The sequence below is a fragment of the Benincasa hispida genome, chromosome 2, assembly GCF_027475165.1.
Source record: "Benincasa hispida cultivar pf3 chromosome 2, pf3_genome.v1.1, whole genome shotgun sequence".
Classification (NCBI taxonomy): Eukaryota; Viridiplantae; Streptophyta; class Magnoliopsida; order Cucurbitales; family Cucurbitaceae; genus Benincasa; species Benincasa hispida.
In genome coordinates, this window is record NC_143479.1 from 30,717,198 (window position 1) to 30,744,243 (window position 27,046).

Genomic DNA, 27,046 nt, shown 5'->3' on the forward strand with positions numbered 1-27,046 from the left:
GAGGGGTTCAGGACTCCCAAGTTCAGGACCCCCAAACTCGGGATCCCTAAGTCTAGGACCCTTCCGCATCGACAGCTCAGAAGGATGGAAGCAGTGGGAGTCAAAATGTTCTGATAACTCTAACTCCACCTAGTGCCCAAGTTGATGAGGAAGCAATTACAGCATGAATTAGAAAAGTTATTACATCATCTTTGATGGGAAGGATACAAGGACTAATCTACAACGCAGTGGCAGAGCAAGCAGCTCAAACGAATCGAACTTAACAGGTACCGGTACCATTAGTGCAGAAGCAACCGACCTAGGCCCAGAACCAGAATGTGTAGGACTTGTCCCTTGAAGCCAAGCACCTGAGGGATTTCAAGAAATTCAACCCCTGTACCTTCGATGGGTTGCTAAAGGACACTACGAAGGCAGAGATGTGGTTATCCTTTGTCGAAACAATTTTCCGTTACATAAAGTGACCAGAGGATCAGAAACTCCATTGTGGAGTTTTTATGTTGATAAATAATGCGGAAACATGGTGGCATTCAACAGAAAAGATGATCGACACCAATAGAGTACTAGCATCGTAGGATCAGTTTAAAGAGCATTTTTTATGAAAAATACTTCTCTACCAAACACACGATACAACAAGCAAGCTGAATTCCTGAATTTGAAGTAAGGGGTTATGTCAGTGGAAGAGTATGAGCAAAAGTTTGATAAGTTGTCTTATTTGGCCCATGAGTTGGTGGCCATTGGGGTGGCAAGGACGGAAAGGTTCGTTCAGGGCTTGAGGAATGAACTACAAGGTATGGTGCATGCTCTTAACCTCAAGACCTACGCCGCAACACTGCGCAACCATAAGGATCTATGTTGACTAAAAAAGGAGCTTCCTTTGTTTGGAGTAAGGCTTGTGAAGACAGTTTTCAGGATCTCAAACAGAAGTTGGTTTCAACTCTAGTTCTTAAAGCACTAGATGGACCGGAAATTTTTGTTATTTATATCAATGCCTCCAAGAAAGGACTGGGGTACGTACTAATGCAGTAAGGTAAAATAGTTGCTTATGCTTCCCATCAGTTGAAAAACCATGAGCGAAACTATCCTACACATGACTTAGAGTTGGCAACAGTAGTTTTTTCCTTAAAGATTTGGAGACATTATTTATACAGCAAAAAGATATAGATTCTCACAGACTATAAGAGTTTAAAATACTTCTTCACTCATACTCGGTTAAATATGAGACTACAGATGGTTAGAGTTAGTGAAAGATTATGATTGTGACATTTTTTATCATCCAGGGCAAGGTAAATATTGTGGCATATGCTCTAAATAGAAAGACAACCTATTAATCAGCCCTAATTACCAAACAGATCCATTTATGCAAGGATCTTGAACAGGCTAAAATTGCAATAGCAATGGGGGAAGTCACTGCATAGTTGGCACAGTTGACAGTACAATCGACCTTGTGGTAGAAGATTATTGATGCACAGCAGAGTGATTCTTACCTTGTTGAGAAATTTCGCAAGGTGGGGTCAAGACAAGGTGGTGAGTTCTCAATATCTGCAAATAATGATCTTCTTTATCAAGGACACTTATGCGTACCTGCAGATGGTGACCTTAAGAATGAATTATTGTTAGAAGCTCATAGTTCCCCATTTTCGATACATCCTAGTAGTACTAAGATGTACCAGGACTTGAAGTGTTGTTACTAGTGGAATGACATGAAAAGAGAGGTAGTAGAGTTTGTCAATAAATGCTTAGTGTGTCAGCAAGTGAAAGCCCTGAAGTAGAAGTCAGCAGGCTTGTTGCAACCCTTGAGTGTGCTAGAATGGGAGTGGAATAGTGTGTTTATGGATTTCATTGTGAGGTTGCCTCGAATGGCAAAAGACTTTACAGTGATTTGGGTTGTAGTAGACAGACTCACTAAGCTAGCGCATTTCATTCCAGGAAAGTCTACCATTTCGGTGAATAAGTGGGCGCAATTATACATGAAAGAGCTGGTGAGATTACATGGAATGCCACTGTCTATCGTGTCTGACAGAGACCCTTGCTTTACATCCAGTGTTTAAAAGAGTCTTCAGTCAGCGTTGGGTACTCGGTTAAATTTCAGTACAGCTTTTCACCCATAGACTCATGGTCAAACAAAGTATTTGAACCAAACATTGGAAGATATATTGCGCGTTTGTGCATTGGATTTTCAGGGAGTTGGAACTCTGACCTACATTTGATGGAGTTTGCATATAATAATAGTAACAAAGCTACCATTGGCATGTCGCCATTTAAGGTCCTATATGGGAAAAGTTGCAGGTCTCCTATATGTTGGGATGAGGTTGGTGCAGAAGTTACTAGGACTTGAGATAGTGCATACCATAAATGAGGTAGTACAGAAGATCAGAGTACGTATGCAAACAACTTAGAGCAAATAGAAAAGTTAGGTCGATGTTAGGTATAAAGACCTAGAGTTTGAAACTGGTGACAAGGTGTTTTTTAAAGTAGTACCTATGAAAGGTGTTATGAGGTTTGGTAGAAAGGGGAAACTAAGTCCACGATTTATTGGGTCTTTTGAGGTCTTGGAGCGAATTGGCCCTATAGCTTATCGATTAGTGTTGCCACCATCTCTCTCTACAATTCACAATGTTTTTCATGTCTCGATATTGATGAAGTATGTGACAGATCCGTCTCATGTGGTGAACCTTAAACTACTACAGTTGAATGAGAACTTAAATTATGAAGAGAAGCCTGTTTGAATTCTCGCTGGAGATAAAAACTTTACGCAATAGGGAGATAGCATTAGTGAAAGTTTTATGGCAGAATCACCAGTTCGAGGAGGCAATGTGAGAAAGAGAGGATGGGATGAGAGCCCAGTACATAGAGCCTTTTCAGGATTAAACTTTCGAGGATGAAAGTTTCTTGAAGAGTGAAGAATGTGACATCCCAAATTTTTAGGAAATTTAAATTTAATTATATTGAAATATTTGGGGATTATTTTGAATGTTGAGGTTAAATTGAATTATTGTGCAAGGATAATTCAATTTTAAAATTTGCTTCGGTGAAGATTTGAAAGTTTGAATTTAATTTAAGGTTATTCTTCGTTGTGACTCTCTGTGGTTCGACTCCGTACTTCTCTTTACTACCTATTGAAGAGTAAGGCACGGAAAAGTTATTTGACCCGAGTCGAAGGGAAATTACCGCACCCTTTCGGCAACGATCACATCTGCCTAAAGATCCTTTACCTCCCATCTCTAATCCAAATCAACAAATCCACCTCCCCACTGCCAACCAAAATCCACTCTGCGGTTCCACTTCCACACAACTCCTAGAACTCACTATGCCAACGCCATAAAATGGCCACATGCCTCTGCCCTACCTGATGTTAATTATGTGGATGTTGATATGGATTCTATGCACGACTATTTTCAATCCTCCATCTTGCGTCCAGTCATGCAGGCATCCGACGCATGGGCTCAATGAAAGGATGAACAGTTTAAACTTCTTCTGGAAGTTCTTTCTACCCAAGCCCCCATTCCAATGATAGGCCAAATTAAATTTGTGGGTATATTCTGGAATTTCCTTCTTTTTTTCTTTTTTCTTTTTTTTTTCCTTTTGATGTAATCTGCTGATTTTGATATTCAATGAATTTACACTATAATCTTGCATTGGCATTCTCAATTCCTAATGAATTTTCTCTCTGTCGCCTTGTGATTGTCGCATTTGTGTATTTATTTTTCCATCATGATTATTTTGCTTGCATTATGTTGCCAAAATAACCACACTATGATGATACTAATGCATAACTGCAATTATAGAAATCAGATTGCATTTATTGCAAACTTTTTGATCTTCCAGGAGTCATGCATCTCAACTTTACAAGCCTGCAAGTCTTCGATCAGACCTCTTTGTCAAAAACTTTTCTTCATCAATCTTGCGTTTAATTTTCGACTATGAGGACCTTTCTATTCTCAGAATTTGGGGTGGGAGAGGTATGACTTGATGAACTCGAGGTTCAAAAAAATTTAAATAAAATAAAATAAATAAGTACATAAAAAATTCTAATTTCATCGCAAGGAAATCTAATCTGATAAGAGTTGAGTTGAGAATGATACTTACTCGTGATTGAATGATTCGTATGACGCCCATGCGGACAAGCTAAAACGAAAGTAGGTAACCAAGACCAATAAAAAAACTAGAAACTAAGTAAAATTAATCAACTCCGATGTCGATGCAAGAAAAACCTAGCTGAAACAAGATAGTTGAAACCAACACTTACTCGCGGTTGGATGATTCCCATGACACCCGTCCGGACAATCCAAAACGAAAGTAGATAACCAAGCTCAATGCAGAAAGAAAGGGAAAAAAAAAGCTTTTGAAACTTCATCAAATACAAAGATCGAAAACTAAGATGATTTAAGAAAATGAGATAAAGAATTTTGAGAATAACACTTCCTGCCTTTAGAGTTTAAAAAGAAACATCTCTTTGGAAAGTAAACAAAAGTATACCATTAAATAGTTATCTGTAGAGATCTCGAGGTATGGGAGTATCAAGAGGTTAAGCAACGCATAGGAAGTGAAATTTCACGTTAAAAGTAATTTAAAGAGATGCTTCAAGACAAACATTATTCTAAATTTGAGGGTGTGATAACTTGTATTTATACAAGTTATTGCCTCTTAGAATTAGAATAGTTAAAAGTTATTGATGAGAAACATTAGGATCACGAGGAAAATAAGGAAAAATCACCTTCCATGTGTTTATTGAATTCAAAACTAAGGTTTATGAAATTTCATCATTAGTTCGGTGAATATGCAAGAAAGCAGATGAAATCAGAGAAGAAAGAGTCATGCATTGAGAAAAGCAAGCGGTTGAAGAAGTGTTTGCGGTAAAGAAATGTCAAACGTATAGGAGAGGACCACTGACAACTACAACAATCGACGTGAAAAAGTTGCTTGACGCATCTGCCATAGTCTTGTGTAGCAGAATGGTCCTCACATCCAGCCATATATATAGGTTGCCCTGAAAGAGAGAGAACATACACAGAGAATCAAAAGAGAGTATTGGTCGATGAAGAAAATATTTTTCCATCTCCTGAGAGAATTCTTCTCAAGAATCACCCCCATCTTTCATCCCCGTCGAGAACAAGAACTCAAGAGAGTTCCTCACCTCAACCCTTCCTCCACGTCCACAGCTTAGAGCAAGCAACTGAAACCATTCAACTCGATGAGAAGCAAGAGACTGTTATCGACAACTTGTCTTCATTCCATCCATCATCTCTTTTTATCTCTTTACTTTTATATTCTTGTATTATTTACGATATTGTACTGAACACTTTCATAGTTAATACATCATGACTTCCATTTCTATTATCTCTTTTGTAAATCATTAGAGGGTTTTGGTGAGTCTAGCATAATTCCGACAAACATAGTAAAAAGTAGAAATTCATTTTGCTTGATACGTATTCATTTCCGTCTCTTGGTTCCATCTAGCTAATCATACCACATGGAGACAATTAACTACTCGAGAGAACAAGTGGTTGTAGATCTCATTAAGCAAAGTAAGAAGTATATTTAGAGATAAATACAACCTTGTATTCAAGTAACGTAAAGCATGCATCATAGAAATATGATACATGTGGCTAACTCACCGAGAGATGAAGTCTATGTGTGGTTATATGAACATAAGTAAAAACTTGGATATATGTTCAAAGGATTGATGTTATTCATCTCATCCTCCTTTTCTCTCATCTACATTTTCCCCTTATATTCTCCATTGTCTCTCTGTGCATACTCTACATCCACTCTTCACTAAAAGGTTTTATTTACTGTATTTTTATGTTTTATGCATGATACAAAATACATTCCACAATTTATTGATCATTTAACCTGTGAATCTGAGTAGGAAATCATTATTTAATTAGTTGAACATTAAGAAAATCCTCGTGTTCGACCTTGATCCTCACCAATAATACCTCTTCTTAAGTTTACATTTGGGCTTTTTAAGCGAAAACTTGTGAATTTTAAGATTCTAAGAGATTTTATCCACAATTATTTGAGTACCATATGCAAGACATTGGTAAAGGCTCACTAGAGAAGGAGAGTGGAGTTTCCACATTAGAAATGAAATGTGGGTTTGGGGAAGATCCACGAGATAGGTGGGTTTGAAAAAAAAATGTCAGGAGAGGTAAAGGAACAGATGAGAAAAAAATGGAACTTTCATGTAATTTTGAGAAAAGAACAATATTTAGACACTAAGTTCAAAACTCAAAGACCAAAAGTGCAATTTATCCTAAAACATTATTGAATTTTATTCTTGTTTTCTCTTTTTCACTCTCTACTCTCCTTAATCCTGACTGAGCTTCCATGAAAACAATAAGCATCTTCTCCATTTCACTTTATCTCTTTTTCTCTCTCTTCTCTCTCTTTCTCCTCCTCACAGAACTTCCATGGAAATAGTAACATTCATCTCTCTTTCTATTTCCTCTTCACACCTTCTTCTCTATTGCTTCTCTCTTAACTTTCAGGCTCTCTTACCCCCTCCCCCATATTACCATTCCAAATCTGCTGAAACCGACCAGTTGGTCGGCTTCATGAAGCATCCCAAGACCCCCTCCCCCACCAACCAACCAAACTCAATTAAAAACCGATGCAGACCAACCAATTAACAACCAGCTATAATCATTTTATCATCGTCAATTAGTACATTGTACAAAGGCAATCACATGAATGATAAACAACCAAATGCAAACTAAATTTGTAATTCGTTGACCAATTTTCAAATACGGTATTATATACACTTTTCCATGTCAAGACAGCTCTATATTCTAACCATTATATCTATATGACTAAATGTAATCAGTAAAACATGTAAAAATATTTTTTTTCGCACATACTTATAAAGGCCTTAAAAGTGGGTAATCTTCAAGAAGTTCGCGCTCAGACAATGTGTCGTTCTCATTCTGTGGTGTCCACAAAACTTCAACAGCCTGCATGCAAGCGAATCAATTTTGAGACACAGAAAAAACAAACAAGAAGTGAAATACTACAATACCAACTTACCAATATTTTGCTGGAAGGGATGGATGCAAGTTTTTGCAAAGCTTCCTTCAAGTCCCCGCTGCCATTGATAGTGGGCAGCTTATGAACTCCCTCAGCAGCCACCAATATTGTTATCTATAATATTCAAGACATTGTGATCAAAAGGGAGAAAATTGAAAATCAAGGCCTTTTCTCTCTCATCTAATCAGATTATCATTTCAGCAAAACAAATGCATCTTTCATGAAGATTTGAGACAAAATTCAGTAATCAATTATCTTACTCCAAAATAACACCAAATTTTTTATTTACGTTCAAGATGGTTTCAATTTTAATGGAGAACAGTACAACGTTTTGCAAATTTTCATTTAAATTAGAAATGCTAATGAACATTCTGGAGTGCAAAAGTGTCCAGCCAACATACAATTTTCAAAAACCTACTAAAAGTTGCAAGTAAAAGAATTGGTATAATTCATACTTTAACATAGTGGGTAGTCCCACAATTAGTATAGTCCATAAAACATATGATCCTTTTCTCTTCCTGATTCTTCCGTAGAATTGTGGCCGAAAGAGGACCATTGTTGAGATTTTGTCCAGATCTTTACAGAAACAAAAAGCTTCATCGATAAATGAAATTATTGAGGTTAAAGAGTAAACAAACTTCCAGTCACCTATGGTAGATTACAAAGTCTTTACAGACTGCATCTTTGTAGGTAATAGTGAGGGAAGACTATGTCAGTTTGCCCATGGGTAACCACTCCTCTGGTATGTGCGTGGATTCTTGAAATCCCTGGCTCCATTGCCTTTTGGACCTCTATCACAGAAAAATGTTGAAAGAAGGCTGCATCAATGGGGCTGGACGAAATAATTTCATGAAACCACCCTCACCAACATACCTAAATATTTTCTTTTATCTATCTTTGACATCCCTACAAGGGTGGCAGACATGATATGAAAAGTTTCTACAGAAGTTTCCTGTGGGAAGATTCTAGAGACAAGAAAATGTCCCATCTCCTAAAATGGAATATAGATGTCTATTAGAGTCTTGAATTTTTTAGAACCCCCTTGAATGTCTTAAAACTATTTTTCCAACTTGTCGCATATATTTTGATTTACCTATAAAAAAGTTTGGCTGCACTCATTCACATACTTAGCCTTTTTCAATCAAAACTTGATCATAGAGCTACAAACGGCATTTTTTGGGGGTTATGCTTCAAATCAAGAGGGATATAAATGTTCTGATCCTATTATAAAAAAAAAAAAAAATTAATGTGAGTATCGATGAAAGAGAAACAGTTGGCTGAAGATGACACCTCTCCCTAGTTGCCTATTCACCCAAACAACCAACACTTTGGCATTTACAGGTTTATTTAGTCACGACTTTAAGAGGTGCAATCTACTTATGGTCGAAATAGTGTGTGGTCATTAGTGATATGAGTTCAAGTGGGCATTCTTTGTGGGTCTTCGTGTTTAGGTGAATGCTCTCTCCATCGTGCACGGTTGAGTTCGCAGCCTTTTGTGTTCAAGTTAGTGATGAAGTTTGTAACTTCTGTTGGAGTGAGTTGTTGTCATCAACGAGTTTTTCCTTCCCACATTAGATGGTCTGCTATTTCTGGCGTAGTCTATGGTGAAGTTACGCCTCCAACACTATTGCTTGCCATCATCGGTCATCTATGGTCGAAGGTAGTTTCTCTTCTATTACAGGAAAAAGAACTATTAAATTGACCGATGCACTTTCTTTACAGTTTTTTCTTCATGTTTCTAAATTAGCCTGTAACTTTTTATCTGTCAGTAAACTTTGCTGAGATTCTAATGGTCTTGTCACCTCTTTTTAATCTTATTGTCTTTTAGCATCATAATTCAGGAAAGAGATTGCAAGAGCCAAGATCCTTGATGGTCTCTAATACTTTGGTAAAAGTTCTTTTACTAATAAAATAACTTAGGGTCTTAGTAGAATCAATTCTCTTTCGGTTCATAAACAAATCATACTTTGGTAAACATAGGTTAGGACAACCCAGTTTTCTCTATCTTAAACATTTGTTTCGAAATTTGTTCCAAAATGTTGATTGATGCAGGTATAATGTGCATATCTTGTTTTCCGATTAAAGAACAAACGGTTCATATGCTAACTAAAGGCCTGTCACATGGCCAATTTATCAAACTTCTCAACAAGCTAGCTATGGAAGACATCTATAAACCAAGTAAAGAGAGGGTGCAGTATTTCCTTTATATTTTTGTAATGTTAGAGGTGTATTTTATGTATATATTCATCATTTATATCAGTACAATTTGTTTCCTTATTAGTAGTTGGCCTTTCTTCTATACAAGAAGACTACATATTTGATTCATTAGATAGAAGAAATAAAAACAATAAATTTCTTTTCAAATTCAAGTTAGTATCAGAGCAAAAGGTCTTATGTTTGAACCTTTGCAATGTCATTCACTCCCCATTTAATATTGGTTTCCACTCCTTAGGTCTTCTACAAATTTCAAACCCACAGATGAGGGAAAGTGCTAAACTAATGATATATTATTAAATTTACCTTCTCCCATCAATTTAAGCGTTTGGGCTCATTGGTGATTTAAGACAAAAGAAAAAATATCTCCTCCCAAATGCACTGTGAAAAGGAAGCACTTTGGAGGAAGATCATAGCCATCAAATAAGCCAGGCTCCAAAATCATTTACTCCTGAAAGGACCCTTGGAAGTTCATCAAGAAGTATAAAAAACATATTTACCACCACATCACCTTTAAGGTTGCAAACGAGATACATCTTTCTGGGATGATCTTTGGATTGATCAACAGCCCCTAAAAGAAGTCTTCCAATCTATCAGAAAAAGTGTAAGAATGAAGCATCTATAAGTGATACCTGGAACATCCAAGACAGTGGTTGGAACCTAAACTTCAGAAGAAACCTCAGTAATCTAGAAGTTGACGACTGGATTATTCTCTAATGAGTGTGCTATCTTCAATTCACTTAACCAAATCCAATCTCTTGGCATTGCCATTTGGATAAAGAACCTTTCTCCTCCAAATCCTTGATGAATAATTTTGCTTCAAATGGGATTAAAGGGATGGTGGCTCTTTAACGTACTATTTGGAAAGGGGGGATGCTCAGAAAAAGGTGAAATTCTTCCTTTGGGAGCGTAAGCACACATGATAAACTACAAAGAAAGATCCCAGGACCTTGCCTTTCACCCAGCTTCTGTTCAATGCGCAAAAGAGATGCAGGGACACTTATCCATCTCTTCAGTAATTTCACCTTTAGCACTACCTTTTGGAACTATATTTCTAATGTGCTTGGATGGTCACTGATTCTTCCAGGGGAGGACACTCACCCGGCTCTTATCTTCACCGATCATCCATTTACAAAGGAAAAGAAATACCCTTTTTTTTACTTCACCAAAGCCTTCAACTGGTCTATATGGCTTGAGACAAACCATCACCCCAGTTGTAATTACCACATCACTTTTCTCCTAGAAAACACAGACATTTTAGTTTGTTTAGCATGTTCGTGCCAAAGACTCCCGTAGTTGGACACTTATCGGACACTTGTTACCACAATAGTGGTACAAAGTTAACATAGGTCCAACATTTGCTAGACGTATTAGGCCTTTAAATATCTTCATTTAGGAAAAGAAATGTCTTATTTTATTCCTCAATTCTCCAAGTTTTGATGTCACGATTCAATAAATAAGTAAAATTTACCCATCAATATGACCATATATTAGAACTATTCTAACAAATTAAGGAAAAATATTCACCTCAAGAATAAGACCCTTGTTTGGCATACTAAATAGACACGTAGTACTATATGAAAAAAATAATAACCTTTTAGAGTGAAATATATCAAACTCATTTTCTTAGCATATAAATGCATGAACTTATGGACTTTAAATTTTCTTATATAATAATTATAATTTTTAAAAAAGAAAATTGTTTACTAATAAAAAACATATCTTTGTTGGTTTATGTCCTAGATTTTCAAAAAATGACGTGCCACTGCATCCATGTCATGTTGTATCAGTGCTTCTTAGCTTCTCTCTACACAACCCGGTAGAGGTTTTTTGCAACTTCCCCTTACATGGGTTTGGCTTTTTGTGGAAGAAATAAATAATAAATAACAATATAAAACCTCTAGACATAAGCATGGACTCATTTTTATGAAGAAAAATTAGTATAACCTTGATATTAGATATTCTAATGAGAGTTTTGCATATGTTTGTTTACGAGTTTTTTTTTCCTGGACAGAGACAGTACATTCTCTAAATTCTGTATATGTATGTATTAGTATACAACATACGCAGAAATTTTGTTGTGTTTGATGTATAATGAATTTATTTCCTAATAAAATAAACAAATATTTGTAGTCTTTTAGAGGAATTAAGTAATACTAAATATACAACCAAGTAATGTAACACTCCCGTCCAAATTCTAAAATATTTGTCCCAGAAGAAACAGAACATCATATTTTTCTTTAAAATGAGTGGTTCTCCAATATTAAGACACTCACAATTCTCACCAAAATCAAGGGAATAAATATACACGAAGAACATGCTCTAGATCAGGAAATCAAGAAAAATCAAGACAGAAATTAATGCAGGATAGTAGTATATATTGCATAGAACTCAAACCCCAGAGAAACTAACCACAATGTACTCATTGCTAAATCCACTTGCCCTCTGGCTGCTTGTGCTCTGTCTTTTGATACTATTCACATTGACAAGAGTTTCCTCATCAAATTTCCCTCGCTCTTCAATTGATAATTTATTGAATCGTTTCTCTCCATCTTCTATACTACGCTTCACATCCATCTAAGTTTTTCAGAACAGAGTGTAAGCTTCCTACTAACTACAGCTAGTAATCAATGTACGAAATAATTCAAAGAAAGATGCGACAATAATCATGCACACAAAAATAAAATACACAAAAATAATAAAATATTAAAATAATAAAAAATAAATAAATAATATCAGAAGAAACTTTGGCACGACACTATCATGTCGCAAAATGGGTAAGGCTATGTACTCCACTGTTTAAGAGCATATGATACCAAAGTCCACCCCACTAATCCAAAGGAGACTATGAAAGTTCACACGTTCAAATTCCATTTCTAGGATATATCAAAAGTTTTCTTCTATCAAGCTTTTCAGCCGGAGGTCTAGACCTGAAAGGAGGGCTACATTTCCAATCCACAGCTTCGTGCCGTAACCTATGGTGCTGACCCGGGGACTAAATTATACATAACCAACTCATCAGTTTCGAGCGCTAATTTGGGTGAGGAAAGGATCAAGAGAAAGGATTCTTCTTTTTAATGTATAAAAAAAACGAGATATTCGTCCTAAGCCAAACTCTTAAATCTCTTATTGACCCAAAAACTTAAGTTGATGGGTTATAGTAAATTTAAGAGCTTTCTACACATATAGCCCAAATAAATAGGGCTAGTTATACAATTGTCTAAACTTTCCTGATTTTTTACACGAATAGCCCAATAGGCTATTATTTTACATAAAATATATTTGAAAGCAAGATTCGGTAAGAAGTTTCAAAGAAGAAATAAAGTATATTTATATACAATATATTTGAATTTTCTAAACATAAACCAAGGTATACTTGATAACTGCATGAACAAAGACAAATTGTACAATAAATCGTCTTATATACTAAACAATATATGCGATGTATATGTACATTTTTCAGAATATTTGTAACACACTAAAAAGAAATATGGTATATGTGATGTATATTTACATTTTCCAGTATATTACCAATATATTCAACATTTGAGATCTATCGATTTTCGGCTAAGACTATGAAAGAAAATAAACGAAATCTCCAAAAATGAAGAAAATATTAATTTGAAATATCCTACATTAAATGAATATCAACCGAAATTAATAAATAACAAAAACAAAGTCAAAATTCAAAAATGATGTTAATAAGAAAAGAATTAAACATTTCGAAAAATTTATTGATGAGAGATTATGTAATTCATGATATTTCAAAACATAACATCCTTATATAATTAATAATAAATCCACAAATGATATTTTTTTTATTTTAAAATATTATGAAATTAAAATATGAGAGAGAATCTATCAAAAGGTTAAAAATGTCCCAAAATGTTGGTAAAATCTAGTTATGAAATATTACTAAATTTAGGATATTTGTGAAATATTAGTAATGTAATAGGCTAATTCCCTAAATCTTTCTTAATTAATTATATCAACATTTTAACGATCCCCCTTACTTTGTGGGATTAAAATGTGTAAAAGACTTGCCAACAAGTAGAAATCAATATTAATTGGGAGGAAATGACATTAGTGGGTTTTGAACATAGGGCCTCCGACTCTGGTACCATGTTAAATCAATGATTGACCCGAAAGCTTAAATGGGTGGACGATGATAAATTTACTTATCAACGCTTTAACACAAACAAAGAAGGATCTAAAGGACAAAGGAATCTGATGCTAACCCATTCTGAAAGAACTAAAAAGGGACGAAAGAAAAGCCCATCAGTCTAGGTTACTTGGAAAGCTGGCAATGGTTTGGGTATGAGCTTCTGGAATGACTTGTGGCTTGCCTATGACTCTCTGAAAACCCGATTTCCCTCATTATAGAATATCTCTTAGAAGATTGATGCATCTGTCGAATCAATCAGTTTCTTGGAACTTCCGTCCTAGAAGAAATTTATGGAGGTGTAAATTGAAGTTTGGGCTTGCCTCTCCAATGCCTTCAAATCAACCAAACTCACTTATTTGCCTGATAGTTTTTTTTCTAAAGGAAACAAACTTTTCATTGATATAATGAAAAGAGATTAATGCTCTAAAATATAAGACTTCCAAAGGAAAAAAAAGTAGAATAGAAGAGACAATCACAAAAGATGAAGAGTACAAGCCTAATAAGACAAAAAACCTACAACTAAGAGGCACCAAACACTTGGAAAGAGAGACCCCTACAAGAAGCTAAGAGACCAACCAAACAAAAAAAAAAAAAACAAAGAGACCAACACAGCCATACACCACAACACAAAAATGATAACAATGTACCGCGATAGGCCAAAAACCCTAAAAATTATTTGCTTAATAGTTGGTGCTGGAATTTAAAGAGCCTATTCTACCAAATCTCGTTCCATCTCCTTAACTTCCAGGGTGATTTGAACAGCAAAGATCTCTATATATTCATATGGAAAGGAATATACCTCAATAAGATAAAGTTTTTATATGAGAATTATAAAACAATAAAATAAAAAATAATAATAATAATAAAATTAAAAAAAAAAAAAAAAAAAAAAAAAAAAAAAAAAAGCCAATTGGTTACTAACTCTTATTTGAGCGATTTGTGAACTTTATACCAACTTTTGACCATATTCAAGATAAGTTTTCTGTTCTCTCTCTCTCTCTATATATATATATAAAGCAGATTACATGATAATGGTCGAAAACAACCTGAGATAAGGCCTCTTGGCTAAAGGAAGATATTGGCTTTTCCCATGAGAATGAAAAGTGTATCCAATGCATAGCACTCAACTTACTCTCTCAAATGTAAGGAAACCAGAACATGATTGTGCTTTAGCAAGGTATCCACCACCCCAATTCAAGTTGACTTTTGTTCTAAATATCTATTTTCGCTCTTCTCCAATATTTCTATAATACAAACCATTTGTTCATAAGGCAGTAATTCTTTTTAAATAAAATGCACCATGGGGGGAACGGACGGAGATTGAGAGAGAAGGGATAGTGCAAATTATTCATTAACATTTTCTTGCTATTAGGTAAAGTTTAGAATAACTATTCAAAGATTCAACTCATCTAGCTATTCTTGTAGTAAAGGTGTCTGTAGTCTATTCAGTTTCTTGTGTATTACGTTCACTTATTGAAGTATCTTAATTATTTTACATTCCCCTGGCTTATTCAACCTGTTTTATTCACAGACATTCATGGACAATCAGCATTGTATCCAGCAACCCTTGGAAAACAATTAATATGCATTCTGTGCAGCTAAATCAGGTAGTCTCCAAGGAGATAGTGGGACTTACAGATGAATAACCTGAAATGCAATAATCAGGATGTCGAAGCAGTGCTAGAATTGTTTCTGCAACCCAAAGATGAAAGCAAAATCACATGGAGAATAAATTACTTTGACCATGAAACAAAAGAGCATGGTGTGTTTTTGTGTGTTTCTGTTTTGTTTTTGAGTGCTTTGTTTTGTTGTTGGTTTTGGTTGTTGTGTTTGTGACCTTGGTTTGGTTTTTGTTTGTTTTTGTGTGGTGTGATTTTTGTTGTTTCTGTTGGTTGTTGTGTGTGTTGTGTTGTGTGTGTGTTTTTGGCTGTTGTGTGTTTGGGTTGTGTGTTGATGGTGTGTGAATGTTGTGTATTGCGTGGTTTTTGATGTTTGTGGTTTTATGTTTTGATTTTTGGGTTTGTCTGTGTTTTTTTTTGTGTGTTGTTGTGTTTTGTGTTGTTGTGGTGTTTTTTTGTTGTGTGTTTGTTGATTGTTGTGTGTTGTTTGTTGTGTTGGGTTGGTGTGTTGGTTGATGTGTTTTCTTAATTGTGCTGTGTGTGTGGTGTTTTGTGTTTGTGTTGTGGTGGCGTGGTTGCGTTTGTGTGCTGATTTTTGCGTTTTTGTGTTTTGAGGTGGGTGTTTTGTTGTGTTTGTTGGTGATGTTTGTTTGTTTTGTTTGGTTTTGTTTGTTTTGTTGTTGTGTGTTGTGCTTTGTGTTTGTTTGTGGTGTGATATGTGTTTTTGTTTTTTGTGTGTTGTTGTTGTGTGTGTGTGGTGGGATTTGTGTTATGTTTGGGGGTGTGGTTTGTTTTTGTTGTGTGTTTGTTTGTGTATTTGACTTGTTTGGAAACAAAAGAGCATGGTGATTGCAACTTAAGGAAATCTCCACAAACGCATTCTGGAAAAGTTCTAAAGACAATTTCAAAAACAAATAACAATATCAACTTAGAACGTTCATTCTATGGCACATGCTGGAAACTTCTTATTGTTTACTTTTTTGGGTAAGAAATGATGGAAACAATTTCAGAAAACATAAGACAGAATCATTGGCTAATAGGGTTTTTCATATTTCTAAATACCTTCTCATACAGGACTAACAAGACAGTTTACTGTTTTTCTTATGAAAGGAAATAGAAAGTGAGGTAATTAATTCCAAAAGAAGAAGAAATCCATGGTTTACCAGTTAAAACATAGCTCAAGCCCTCAGGGGTTGATGTGTCGGCACTTTCAGCAATTCTATTTAGATCTCTTTGGAGTCCCCGGCCCATGCCCAACAGCCCAACCTAGGGAGAGAGAGAGAGTTACATCATGATTTTGGAATGATGACACTATCGTGGAAAATTTTCCATACAGCAAATTGTAACTCTACAATACATTTATTTATCCTACAAGATAATCAATTCTTCATGGCTACCAAAATTAAACTTTCTAAAGTGCATTCAATGTACCAATACTTTATTACATTTGTTTCTCCAATCATGAAACTAAACTTCATAGCCTTTATTTTTTTTCCCCTTTGCATTGTAGGAAACCAAAGGAACCTTCCATTAAAATAATTTTTAAGAAACCACAAAAGTGAAACGGAAATTACAAAATCTCTTCCAGTTATGAAAAAAAAAAAAAAAGATGGTCAATCTATGATTAGTTAAGGAAATGGGGGTCTCAACATCTTTGAAGGCTCTATCTTTTCAACAATAAACACCCCCAGTCCTGAAGAAAATATAAAAATAGCAACGTGATAGTGTTGAGGATCCCACATTGGAAAAATCAAGGGACTTCACAAATTTTATCAACAATTTTTTATCTCTAGTCGACTTCTCAATGGGATTCGAACCCATATGAAGTTATGATCATCTATCAAAGAAAAAAGAACAAAGAGATCTTGTAGGATTCCCGAGAAATTCTTCGATTTCTTCCACAATGGATTATTATTCATCTGCTTCTCAAATCTCATGTTCTGTGAATACGGAATAGTCAGGACATTGAGAAATATCCAGAAAAGCATTTAGGAAAACGGTCTTATTCTATCTCTGTTCGTTCCATTATGGACTACTACTCCTATTGCCAATTGGTTTTGAGATAGAACTCTATGTTATCTAAATATGTTATTAGAGCCTATAAAGCCTCACATGGGTATTCATTTCAGAAACAAAAATTGAGATCTGATCCAAGAATGGTGAGCCCAAAGAGGCACAATCTTAAGAGAGCAGGTTGAGAATCCCACATTATAAAAATGAAGGGATATCACAATCTTTATAAGATACATGAGCTACTCCCCTTATTGTCAATTGGTTTTGAAAACTTCATGTTATCAAATTGATAGCATGACCAGACCTCAAAATCTTCCTCTTCTTTTTAAAAGAATGACCTCCATGAGCACAGGGATGAGGGCATTAAAGTTAGCTGGTAGAGGTGGGATCTTTTCTTAGATTCTGCCAGAAAATAGAATTGGAAGAAAGATGAGATTGAGTCTCATTATCTTCTTTGAACAAAGATTGGAGAGAGAACCATATCTATACAAGGATGTTTATTCTGAATCCCTATTTTACAATCTGATAACTTTAGAAAATCGTTCAAGTTCTTGAGATTTCAATTTATGGGAGCTCAAACAGTCACGTATCCTCATTTTTTTGTTCAATAAGATAAGAAACATGACACTTTCCATTTAAAAGGAAGGGAATAACACATCCAAGTGGGTAGTGTAGTTAAAATTTTGTCTAATGCACTCCAAATAGAGGCTATGTTAGGTAAATCCTCAAAGAGTATAAATATCTTTTCACTACTATTTTTGTCGAAAAGCATATGGTTTCTCGTCCAAATGGCACGAGAGGGATATAACTGCATTTCTACCAAGAATTCTACTTTTATCAGTAAACTACCTTCTTAGGACAGAAAGAGCTTTTACTTCCTTCTTAGCTTTTTTCCCATACCCATCTGCTTCTTGAATTTCCTCTGAAGGATTAACTACAACCATTATACCATCACTCCCGTTCTTCACTTCCTCAAAAGCCAAGATCGCCTCCACCTCTAAACTAATAAAGGATCCTCCTTTCCCTGGAAACACATCTGATACTCCTCAGGGATCTCTCTATTAAGCATGGCCCCTTTTCCTCTTCCTCTTGGTCCAAGTGCGAACTTTCTTGACTAGAAATTGATACCTCAAAGAGCATGTCCCTTTCTTCATCCAGCTTTTCTATTCTATCACAAATTATGTTGGAGAGATCAACCGTAGCTCCAGCCAGAACCATTTTCTAAATATTCCACAAACATGACCAATTTACCCTTTCCTTCTTTCGTCTACTTTTTAATTTTGGAGCGCAAATCTGGATAGTTCAAGTGTAAGGACCACCAATACACTGTATTTTCTAAGATACCTGTGACCCCGTGGAATTCAAGAGAAGGCTACAATCAAAAAAGCGTCGCCTCAAGTTAAAGGTCTCAGGCATGTAACACATTTACGCTAGGTATAATCAATACACCATTCAGCATAACTTAGTACTTGAATACAACAAGGAAGAATGATTGTGAGGGCTAAGTAAACTCGTCATTATTGCTTTCTTTTATTTGTGACTAGGGAAACTTGTTGGCCCTGTTGTTTATTAATAATCAAGCCAACCATATCCATTGCATCAAATCCTACTTTTCACAAATGAACAAAACGCATTGAAATAGACTGTCATTTTTTTCACGACAAAATTACTGATGGATTTCTCAAGCTATTACATGTTTGATTGTCTTCTCAATTGGCTTATATGTTCACCAAGGCATTACCATCCTCTGTTTTATGCTTTGTTTTGGGCAAGTTGGGCAATATTGACATCCATGTTCCAACCTGCGGGAGAGTATTGATATAGTAAATTTGTTGGACCTATCTTCTTCAGCTGTATTTATTACTTAAATCTGTTAGTGGCGGTTTTTAGTTTTAGATATTGTGTGTTGTAAGATACTATCAATGGAAGATTTCTCCTCATTTCACGCGTGTTACTTCTAAAGATGAATGAGAGTAAACAGTAACACGAGAACACAAATATGAGAACAGAGAGAGAGAGTGGTTTATCATACTTGAAGTTTAAGTACGCTAGTTTTTTCAGAAGCAGTAAGAACACTACTGTCGGAACGATCAGAGAGAAATCCCGAGACCAAAAGAAACGCCGCGAAACCCGCCAATATGAAGACGAAACTCGAGCCAGCACCGACTCCGACCCCAACTGCCGGCCCAACATAAATCCCGCCGCCGCCAAATACCGACGGAGAACTGTACGGTGCAGAATACGAAAACCCCGAACTCATCCTCGGAGTCGAGTAGCTCCTCGAAGACGAGGACGAGCGAGACGAAAACGAACTTCCTCCAACTCGTCCACCAGAAGCGGCCAATGCAGAATTAGGATCATACATCAACAGCAATCCCAACAACACCGCAGCAATTGCAGGCTTCCGCAACGCCTTGAGGGCATTCATAATCGAAATCCCAATTACCTCCATTGGGCTTTTGGGTTTATCTCCATTAACCAATTCCGCCGAACTAGATTGCGCAATCGAAGTCGTTGAACTCTTCCCTTTCTCGGCAAAGAAGCACCTAACACCGGATTTGACAGAGCTAGAATCTTGTATTCTCAAATTTCTGGTTAAGATAAAGGGTCTGTAGAGATGATAACGACCACTTGTTGATGGAGAAGGAGAGGGGGGGAAATGAACTGGGAATTTTTTGTTCCATTTCAATGGATGGGGTTCGAGCAAGGAAGCTGAAACCATGGATTTTGGAGAATTCAAACTGGAATTTTGAGGAATTCGGAAGAGAAGATAAATGGATTGGAGAATTTTATTTTTATTTTTTTCTCTCTCTCTCTTTTTTCCAATTAATTTTGGTGGGAACGATTAGTTTTCTTTTCCTGGAGGATTTGTGTATGTTGTTGTGGTTGTGGGAACGGCCAGGGTGTGAAGTGATGACGTGGCAGATATTTGTGATCCTCGTCGTTAACGTGGAATGCCCTTCTCTCCAACCGGTTTTTAAAAAAATAAACCTAGTTAAAAATGCATACGCCATCCAACGTCGTTAATCTCGTAAGTTTGAATAATTAATGTAATATTTTGTTTATTTATTTTAAATATTAAATCTTTCGACAACAATTGGGGAGCGGATCCTCCGATGTATTCTATAGTGAATATTGGTTGTCTCGAATAGCTTCAAGTCTATGGTAGAAAATTAGATTCATATATATATTTTCATATTCATTAAGTTAAATAAATATGTATTTGACCAACAATTCGAATTCTATTTCTAAAAACTATTTTTTGAATTATGTGATCCAAATAATGTAAATTTTGAAAACAACATTTTTATGTTTTCATTATATCTAGATTTTAAATTTTAAAGTATATAATTATATTAAATAAAGATAAAAACACTTAGAACTGTAATATATTATATTATAAACTCAATTCATTTTTTGAAAATTAAAATATGTATTATGTAATGTATTATAAATTATATAATACGACAAAAATAATTAAACAAAAAAATTAACATAAAACATGTTCATAAATAAATTAATAATAGTTTGTTGCCAATCTAATATTTAGTAGGTAACTTCAACAAGTTTTATAATTTATAAATATGATATCAATCACATTTTAAAAAATTGTTTAAATTAGAATATTGTTCTGCATCTGCTACTAAACACATATCTAAAAACATGAAATACAACTTTGTTTTCATTGACTTTCTTATTTTCAGATTCTCTACCAAATATGTCCTAAGGTTTTTTATCGCCAACTTCGCCTAGTAAGTGTTGATACCCACACCAAAGATCTTTTAGGTAACATTCCGGAATCTACCTAAATTTAAATTAATTCGTGGGATTATTCGTTTCTTTTAATTTAAGGCCAAAGTTTAGGCAACTACATAATTTGTTGGTGGTTTGATTTTTTTTTTTTTTTTTTTTTTTGAAAAAAAGGAAAATTGGGGGTTGTTATATTTATTTATTTCTTTTTTTATTTTGTTTTGTCTTTCCTTAAAAGGAATTAGGGTTAAGGGTTTGGTTATTAAAAGAGGACCTCGGGATCCGTGCAGTAAAGAAAAAAAAAGAGAAAAAGGGGAATCTTCTTCTTCTTCTTCTCCTAGCGAGCCTCCCTCTCCAAGCCCTCTTCTCTCAACCGGTTTTGTTCTTCCAGCTACTCGAGGAGCCCACCATCTAGCCGTAGCCGTCGTCGATCGCGCACCAAGAGGCGTCGTCATTCGTCGTCAACCCGAAGCCACATTCATCTAGCCGCCACCAACGCCACGCGTCCCTACTTCAGTTTGCCGTTTTAGACTTGTGCCGACTGCCTCCATCGACCTCAATCAGGTCCGCTGTCGCCATAAAGACGTGAGCCACGCCATCTGCAGTCGTCCTCAGCTGCATCCTACCGTCGTCGTCAAGGCTGTCGACACCTGCGGCAGTGGTCGTCCGTACAGCATCGAGCTTGCTCATGTGGCCTCTGTTCACGTATTGTAGGGTAAGAACTTGGTTGTTTTGGTCAGTTCTTTTGAGGTTTCTTGAAAGATCTTGGCTATTTAGTGAAATCTTGACTTGACGTTTGGTCCAATGTTGAATCAGGAGACTAAAGTGGAGGTTCTAAGGCGTTGTAGCAGCCGCCAAAGCCTTCATTGGTTATTTTTGGTTATTTTTGGCAAGTTTTGGAGGTAAGTTGTATGAGGATCGCTGAATTAATTTGTTTGAATTTTGGGGATTCACCCCACAAATTGAACTGTGTGTTTGTGGTTGGTGTCAGGGGCTTTGACTCAAGCCTTTCCTAATTTAGGAGGGAGTTTTAGCTATTTGATTTCTTTTGCGTGGGCCTAAACCCAAGGTAAGCGATTTACTGACGGTTTGCCCGCAAACTTAAGCATGCGTACCACTAGTTCTAATTGGAATGTAATATTTTTATATATCTGTATATGAATGGATGAATGGTGAACGATTATGTAGTCTTAGCATGATTTATGACGTTGGATGAATGCTTATGTCTGTAAGAGATTGCATGAGATTGCAGTGACTGTTAGTGTTTCCATTGGGCTATGTACACCGCATGCCGTGAGCCTTCGGGCCCACACCCTATGCTTATGTACGGTGTCCTTTTGGGACCACCACTTATGTTTATGTTAGTACCCACCGAGGTCACTACTTATGAAAGCGTGCCTTCGGGTTCGCCCCTTATGTTTATGCCTATGCCTCTGCTTATGCCTACGATGCCATTGTGCACTTGTGTCCCAATGGGAAGGCTAACATATCACTGAGTGGGCCCAGTAATGGGTCGCTTACTGAGTATATTTTTATACTCATCCTTTTCCTTTCATATTTTTTTCAGGTAAGGGCAAAGATAGACTGGCGCATGACAAGAGAGATCCGTGACCTGGCCATTTAGATGAACTATTACTTCTGCACTTAGGTTTCATGTCTAGTGTTTGGTTTAGGAGTCAGGCATTTTAAATCTTATGAAATATTCCTTGATTTTATTTATTGATTTATTTAATTGTTATTTATTTTAAAGTTGGGTTAGGGGTACTTCGAACGGTATTTTCAGGATTTCTCTTCTTTATTTATTTGAGCTTTATTTAATGAAATAAAAATTTTATCTCTTTTATTTATTAGAGCTCTCTTCTATTATTCCGTTGTGTTTTAAAAATATTCATACCTTATTAATTAATTAATTAATTAATTTTTTTTTTATTCTCTTTTACCTAAATTTCGTTCGAGAAAATGTATTGCCAAGCATATGACGTTATAGAGTGTGTCCTGGAAAATATTAGAAATTAGTCGTTACAGAATTTCAATTGAGAATATGTAAAATAAAAAAGCAATTTTAGGTTTTTCATTCTTACAACAACTAGTACATTTTTTGAATATTTGTAAAAATATTTTTTCTCGATACATCTCGACGAGATCGACCACCGAGAATTAGTTAAAAAATCAATTTTTTCCAACTTAGCGATCACTGTTTACACACCGAGATTTATTTATTTTTTTTTTTTTTGTATGTTATTCTTCCCTACTCTTAGACAAAAAATCTTATATTATTTTTCAAAATTTTTTCAAATTCAGTTATGTTTAACTAAATAATTATATTCAAATTATTGCGCAATCTTTTTCAAATCTTTAACATAATTTATGTTTTCACAATTATATGGATATCAAAAATTCTAGATAGGTTTTCCAATTATCAAAATAGATTTTCCAAATTGATTCAACCTTCTTAAGTTTCCGGAGAGGTAATTTTTTTAAAAAATTTTTTGGTAAGATTTGGGATATATATAAAATTTCGGTGTTAATCATGCGAAAAATTGGGTAAATTTTGGGATATATATAGAATCTTGGTGTTAATCCTGGCCGAGATTCCATCGAGAAAACTCAAATATATGAATTTCAGTGTTAATTATGTTCGAGATTTCACCGAGGAAGCTCAAATATATAAAATCTCAGTGTTATTTTGTCCGGGATTAACACCGATATGCACATAATCTCGGTATATAATCTAGCAAGATGACCGAGAAAGCCCCAAACAATTGATAAGTAGGAAAAAGTTGGCTTTCTAACTAAAATCTTGTGGTCGATCTCGCTTGAGATAGACCGGAAAAAACTATTTTTACCAGTTTTTTTTTTAAAAAAAATATGTTAGTTTTGTAAGGTAAAAACTTAAATGTGCTATTTTTGACAATTTTCCTTTCAGTTATGTTTTAGACATAACTTTGGTCTAAGAGATGGCCTAAAAAATAATAAATAAAATGGGCAATTGCATGCATATCAAAATAGAATTTGATATTTGCAAGTGTGCTTTTTTTTTTTTTTTTTTTAGATCTAGCAAATCGGCCTAGCCCAAACATTAAAAAAAAGTAAAAGTCTAAAATAGGGTTTGTCGTTGATGTACTCAGTATCAAGTACATTTGTTAGGTGATATACCTTATGTTGAATATATATAGATGATATACTATTGATGTATTTCATTTTAATTAAATTAGTTAATCAAGCACTTACTAATTAGTGTCTAATACACCTATGTTTTATATTTGATATACACTTGATACATTTTATATCCTTGATACACTCTTGATATGCACCCAATATGCCTGATACAATCCTGATATGCTATTGATATACACTTGATACACTACTGATATATACTTCTACACTCGATACACTACTATATACATTTGATGCACTTGATACTCACAAATACCCTCTCTATTTGATTCTCTCTATATATCACTTGATACACTACTAATATACTTTTGATACACTTGGCTGATATACTTGATAATGATGTGCTTGATTGATATACTTGATATACTTGTCAATCACGCACTCGTATATACTACTGATAAACTTTATACACTTGGCTTGTATACTTTATATACTTGATAACGATGTCTTTCACTGATAAATTATTGATAAATCAATCAAAGTTTACGCTTTTTTATACACTTGCAATATCTTATGTTGACAAATTTTACTAATATATTGGTGTATATATTTAGTATATTAATATAGTTATTTTTCTTTTTCTTTTAGTCAATGTGAATATTTGTCAACGACTGATTTGCTTTAAATTTGGTATGTAGATGTGTAGAATAACTTAACTCGAAGAAAAACCTCACAAATCCAACAAAAAAAACAAAAATAGAATCAAATTAAAGCTAAACACACAGATCTATCCCAATTGGAAAGATTAATCAAAATAAAATATTAATAGTATAATAAAATTTAATAAAACAAAAAAACCCCCAAAATTAGGTATGGAGAGAAGGAAATTAAATAAGAAAGAAGATAAAAACTAAAAATAGTTGCCCGAAAGATGAAATATTTGAAGAGAACAAATAGGAATGGAATTTGAGAGTGAGATTTATTTTATTTTATTCTTTTTTTTAGACCAGGTGGGAGACGGTAGAAAGAAAGAGAAAAAAAACACAGAAAACGTACACTGAAGCAAAGATATATAGAATTAATAGTTTTGCTATATTTACAAAATCGAAAAACTGAAGACAAGATTGCAAGTATGTTAATTATTTTTGCTGCCCAATACAATTTCCTAAAATAGGGCCAATACCATCCTGACTCAAAACATAACCTGAGGCCCTAATTAGACCCTTATTCAATTTCTCTATCTCTAATTCAAGAAAGAAACAAGGAAAGTTAACACTTTTATATATATATATATATATATATATATATATATCCTAGGAAACTTATACCTCACTTTCGAAACCTTTGTATATTCTTGATACTCTTAACTAATTTAAGCATCGAAGTTATATGACGAACACCATATGGATGTGTAGTTGTTTCTATTACAAGTCAATTTCTCTATTTTATCATTAAATAATGTAAAAACCTGATACAAATGTTATGTCCCAATTCCTACATCCAACACTCCTCATATTTGAAAATTTTCTTAAGGTTAATTTATGAATTTGAAATTAAAAAAAACAATTTGTTTTGTTTTGAAGTGTTATAACTTAACAGTTATCGATATGTATTCTTTATCGTGAGGTCTTTGGTTCAAATATCATACTATTTATTTATTTATTATCGTTATGATATTATTTTACGGAAATATGAAGAATTCAGTCAATTCACCACGGTATTGGCAGTGGACCAAACCGGGTCCAGGCCTGCTTTTTAAGTCTATGGATCTATCCTTTCAATTTAGAAGCCCACATAGTTTCGGAGGCCCAAGGCCCATTATTGATTATTGCTAGAACGCAAGCCTGACGACACGAGTTTCCGCTTGGCTCCAGATTCTAGAACGCTCTACTGGTGGGACAGCAAGGAATTGGTGGTATAGACCGCACCCTAACAATTTAGCGCCAACGAGATAAGCCGTAGACACAGAGTCTTCAGTAACCGTGAGTCTGTGAAGCGAAGAACAATGGAAGCGATTCTCGCATCCACACCTTCGCAACTCAAATCTCCTTACCACTCTCTCTCTTCTAAATTGTGGCCTTCTACTTCCCTAACTCTCCGGGAAAGTAAACGGAAGACGATTAGATACCCTCCGGCAACGGCGAGTTCACCGGCTTCTCGCATTCGTCTCAGAGTGCTCGCCAATTCGCAATCGGCGCCTGCTTCCGCCGTGGCGTCGGAAGTGGCTTCGGTGCCGTCGGACATGAAGGCGTGGGTGTATGGTGAGTATGGAGGCGTCGATGTGTTGCAATTTGATAGCAGTGTATCCGTGCCGGAAGTGAAGGGGGATCAGGTTCTGATTAAGGTCGTTGCGGCGGCGCTTAACCCTGTCGATGCTAAACGGATGCAGGGGAAGTTCAAGGCCACGGATTCTCCTCTTCCGGTAACATTTTCCTCCGACTCTTTTAGCCTTTTTATGTATATTCTGTTGCCTATATCTATTTGCTGCGAGAATAATGGAATCTAGTTCTGTGTAATAGAATTTAGGTTAAAATAACATTTCAGCCCTTGTATTTTGACGTTCGTTGTACTTTTCTTTCAAATATCTGATTTTAGTCGTATTTTTAATAAATATATAAATCTTCAATTTAATTTCTCAATAGTTATGTATGTATATTTTTAAAATTTGTAGTAAAAATGCTAATAAATAATTAAAAAATTTTGAAAAAAAATTAATAACAAATAAATAGTAGGAACTCAATTTAAATTTCTTAAATATACATAGATTAGAATTAGATATTTGAAAGTATATGAACTAAAATTAAATCAATTTGAAAATACGTTTACTCTTTTTTTTTTTTTTTTTTTTTTGAGAAATTATGCTTAACTCCTGTACATTATTTATTCCACATCTAGAAATAGTCTAAATTATTAAGTTATATCGTATAGCTTTTGAAATTTTGGTTAAGAATTATAAAAAAAACATCTTTAGAAGAAAGTAATGAACAGAAGGAAAATGATTGGTATTTGGTAGAGATGTCCACTTCTCTCGTGGAGACAGGCTCGCGGGGACTCGCCTTGAGGGAATGGGAGAGTAAGTATGTTAAAAAAATCGATAACTCGAAAAAAACCGATCTCAACCGTACTCAACCCATGCGATTTG

General features: G+C 35.0%; 1 protein-coding gene across 1 annotated transcript; it reads right to left on the reverse strand.

Moving 5' to 3' along the window:
• Window positions 1-4,700: 4,700 nt before the first annotated feature.
• LOC120071609 (FLUCTUATING-LIGHT-ACCLIMATION protein 1, chloroplastic) lies at window positions 4,701-20,005 on the reverse strand. Its single transcript, XM_090310729.1, has 7 exons — window positions 19,070-20,005; window positions 16,188-16,290; window positions 15,042-15,097; window positions 11,653-11,817; window positions 7,027-7,140; window positions 6,861-6,953; window positions 4,701-4,987 (listed from the first exon to the last, which is right to left on the reverse strand). Exons 1-6 carry the CDS (start codon window positions 19,757-19,759, stop codon window positions 6,861-6,863), a joined length of 1,221 nt encoding a protein of 406 aa, XP_090166855.1. The 5' UTR covers window positions 19,760-20,005; the 3' UTR covers window positions 4,701-4,987.
• Between the last annotated feature and the right edge of the window lie 7,041 nt (window positions 20,006-27,046).

Excerpts from the sequence above, each read along its gene's own strand:
- LOC120071609 (XM_090310729.1), bottom strand. The coding sequence starts at position 19,759 with ATGGTTTCAGCTTCCTTGCTCGAACCCCATCCATTGAAATGGAACAAA. Across the intron at positions 11,818-15,041 it reads GCATTTCAGGTTATTCATCT|ATGGATGTGAAGCGTAGTAT; the intron begins GTAAGTCCCACT and ends TGAAAAACTTAG. Across the intron at positions 7,141-11,652 it reads TTAGCAATGAGTACATTGTG|ATAACAATATTGGTGGCTGC; the intron begins GTTAGTTTCTCT and ends TGAATATTATAG.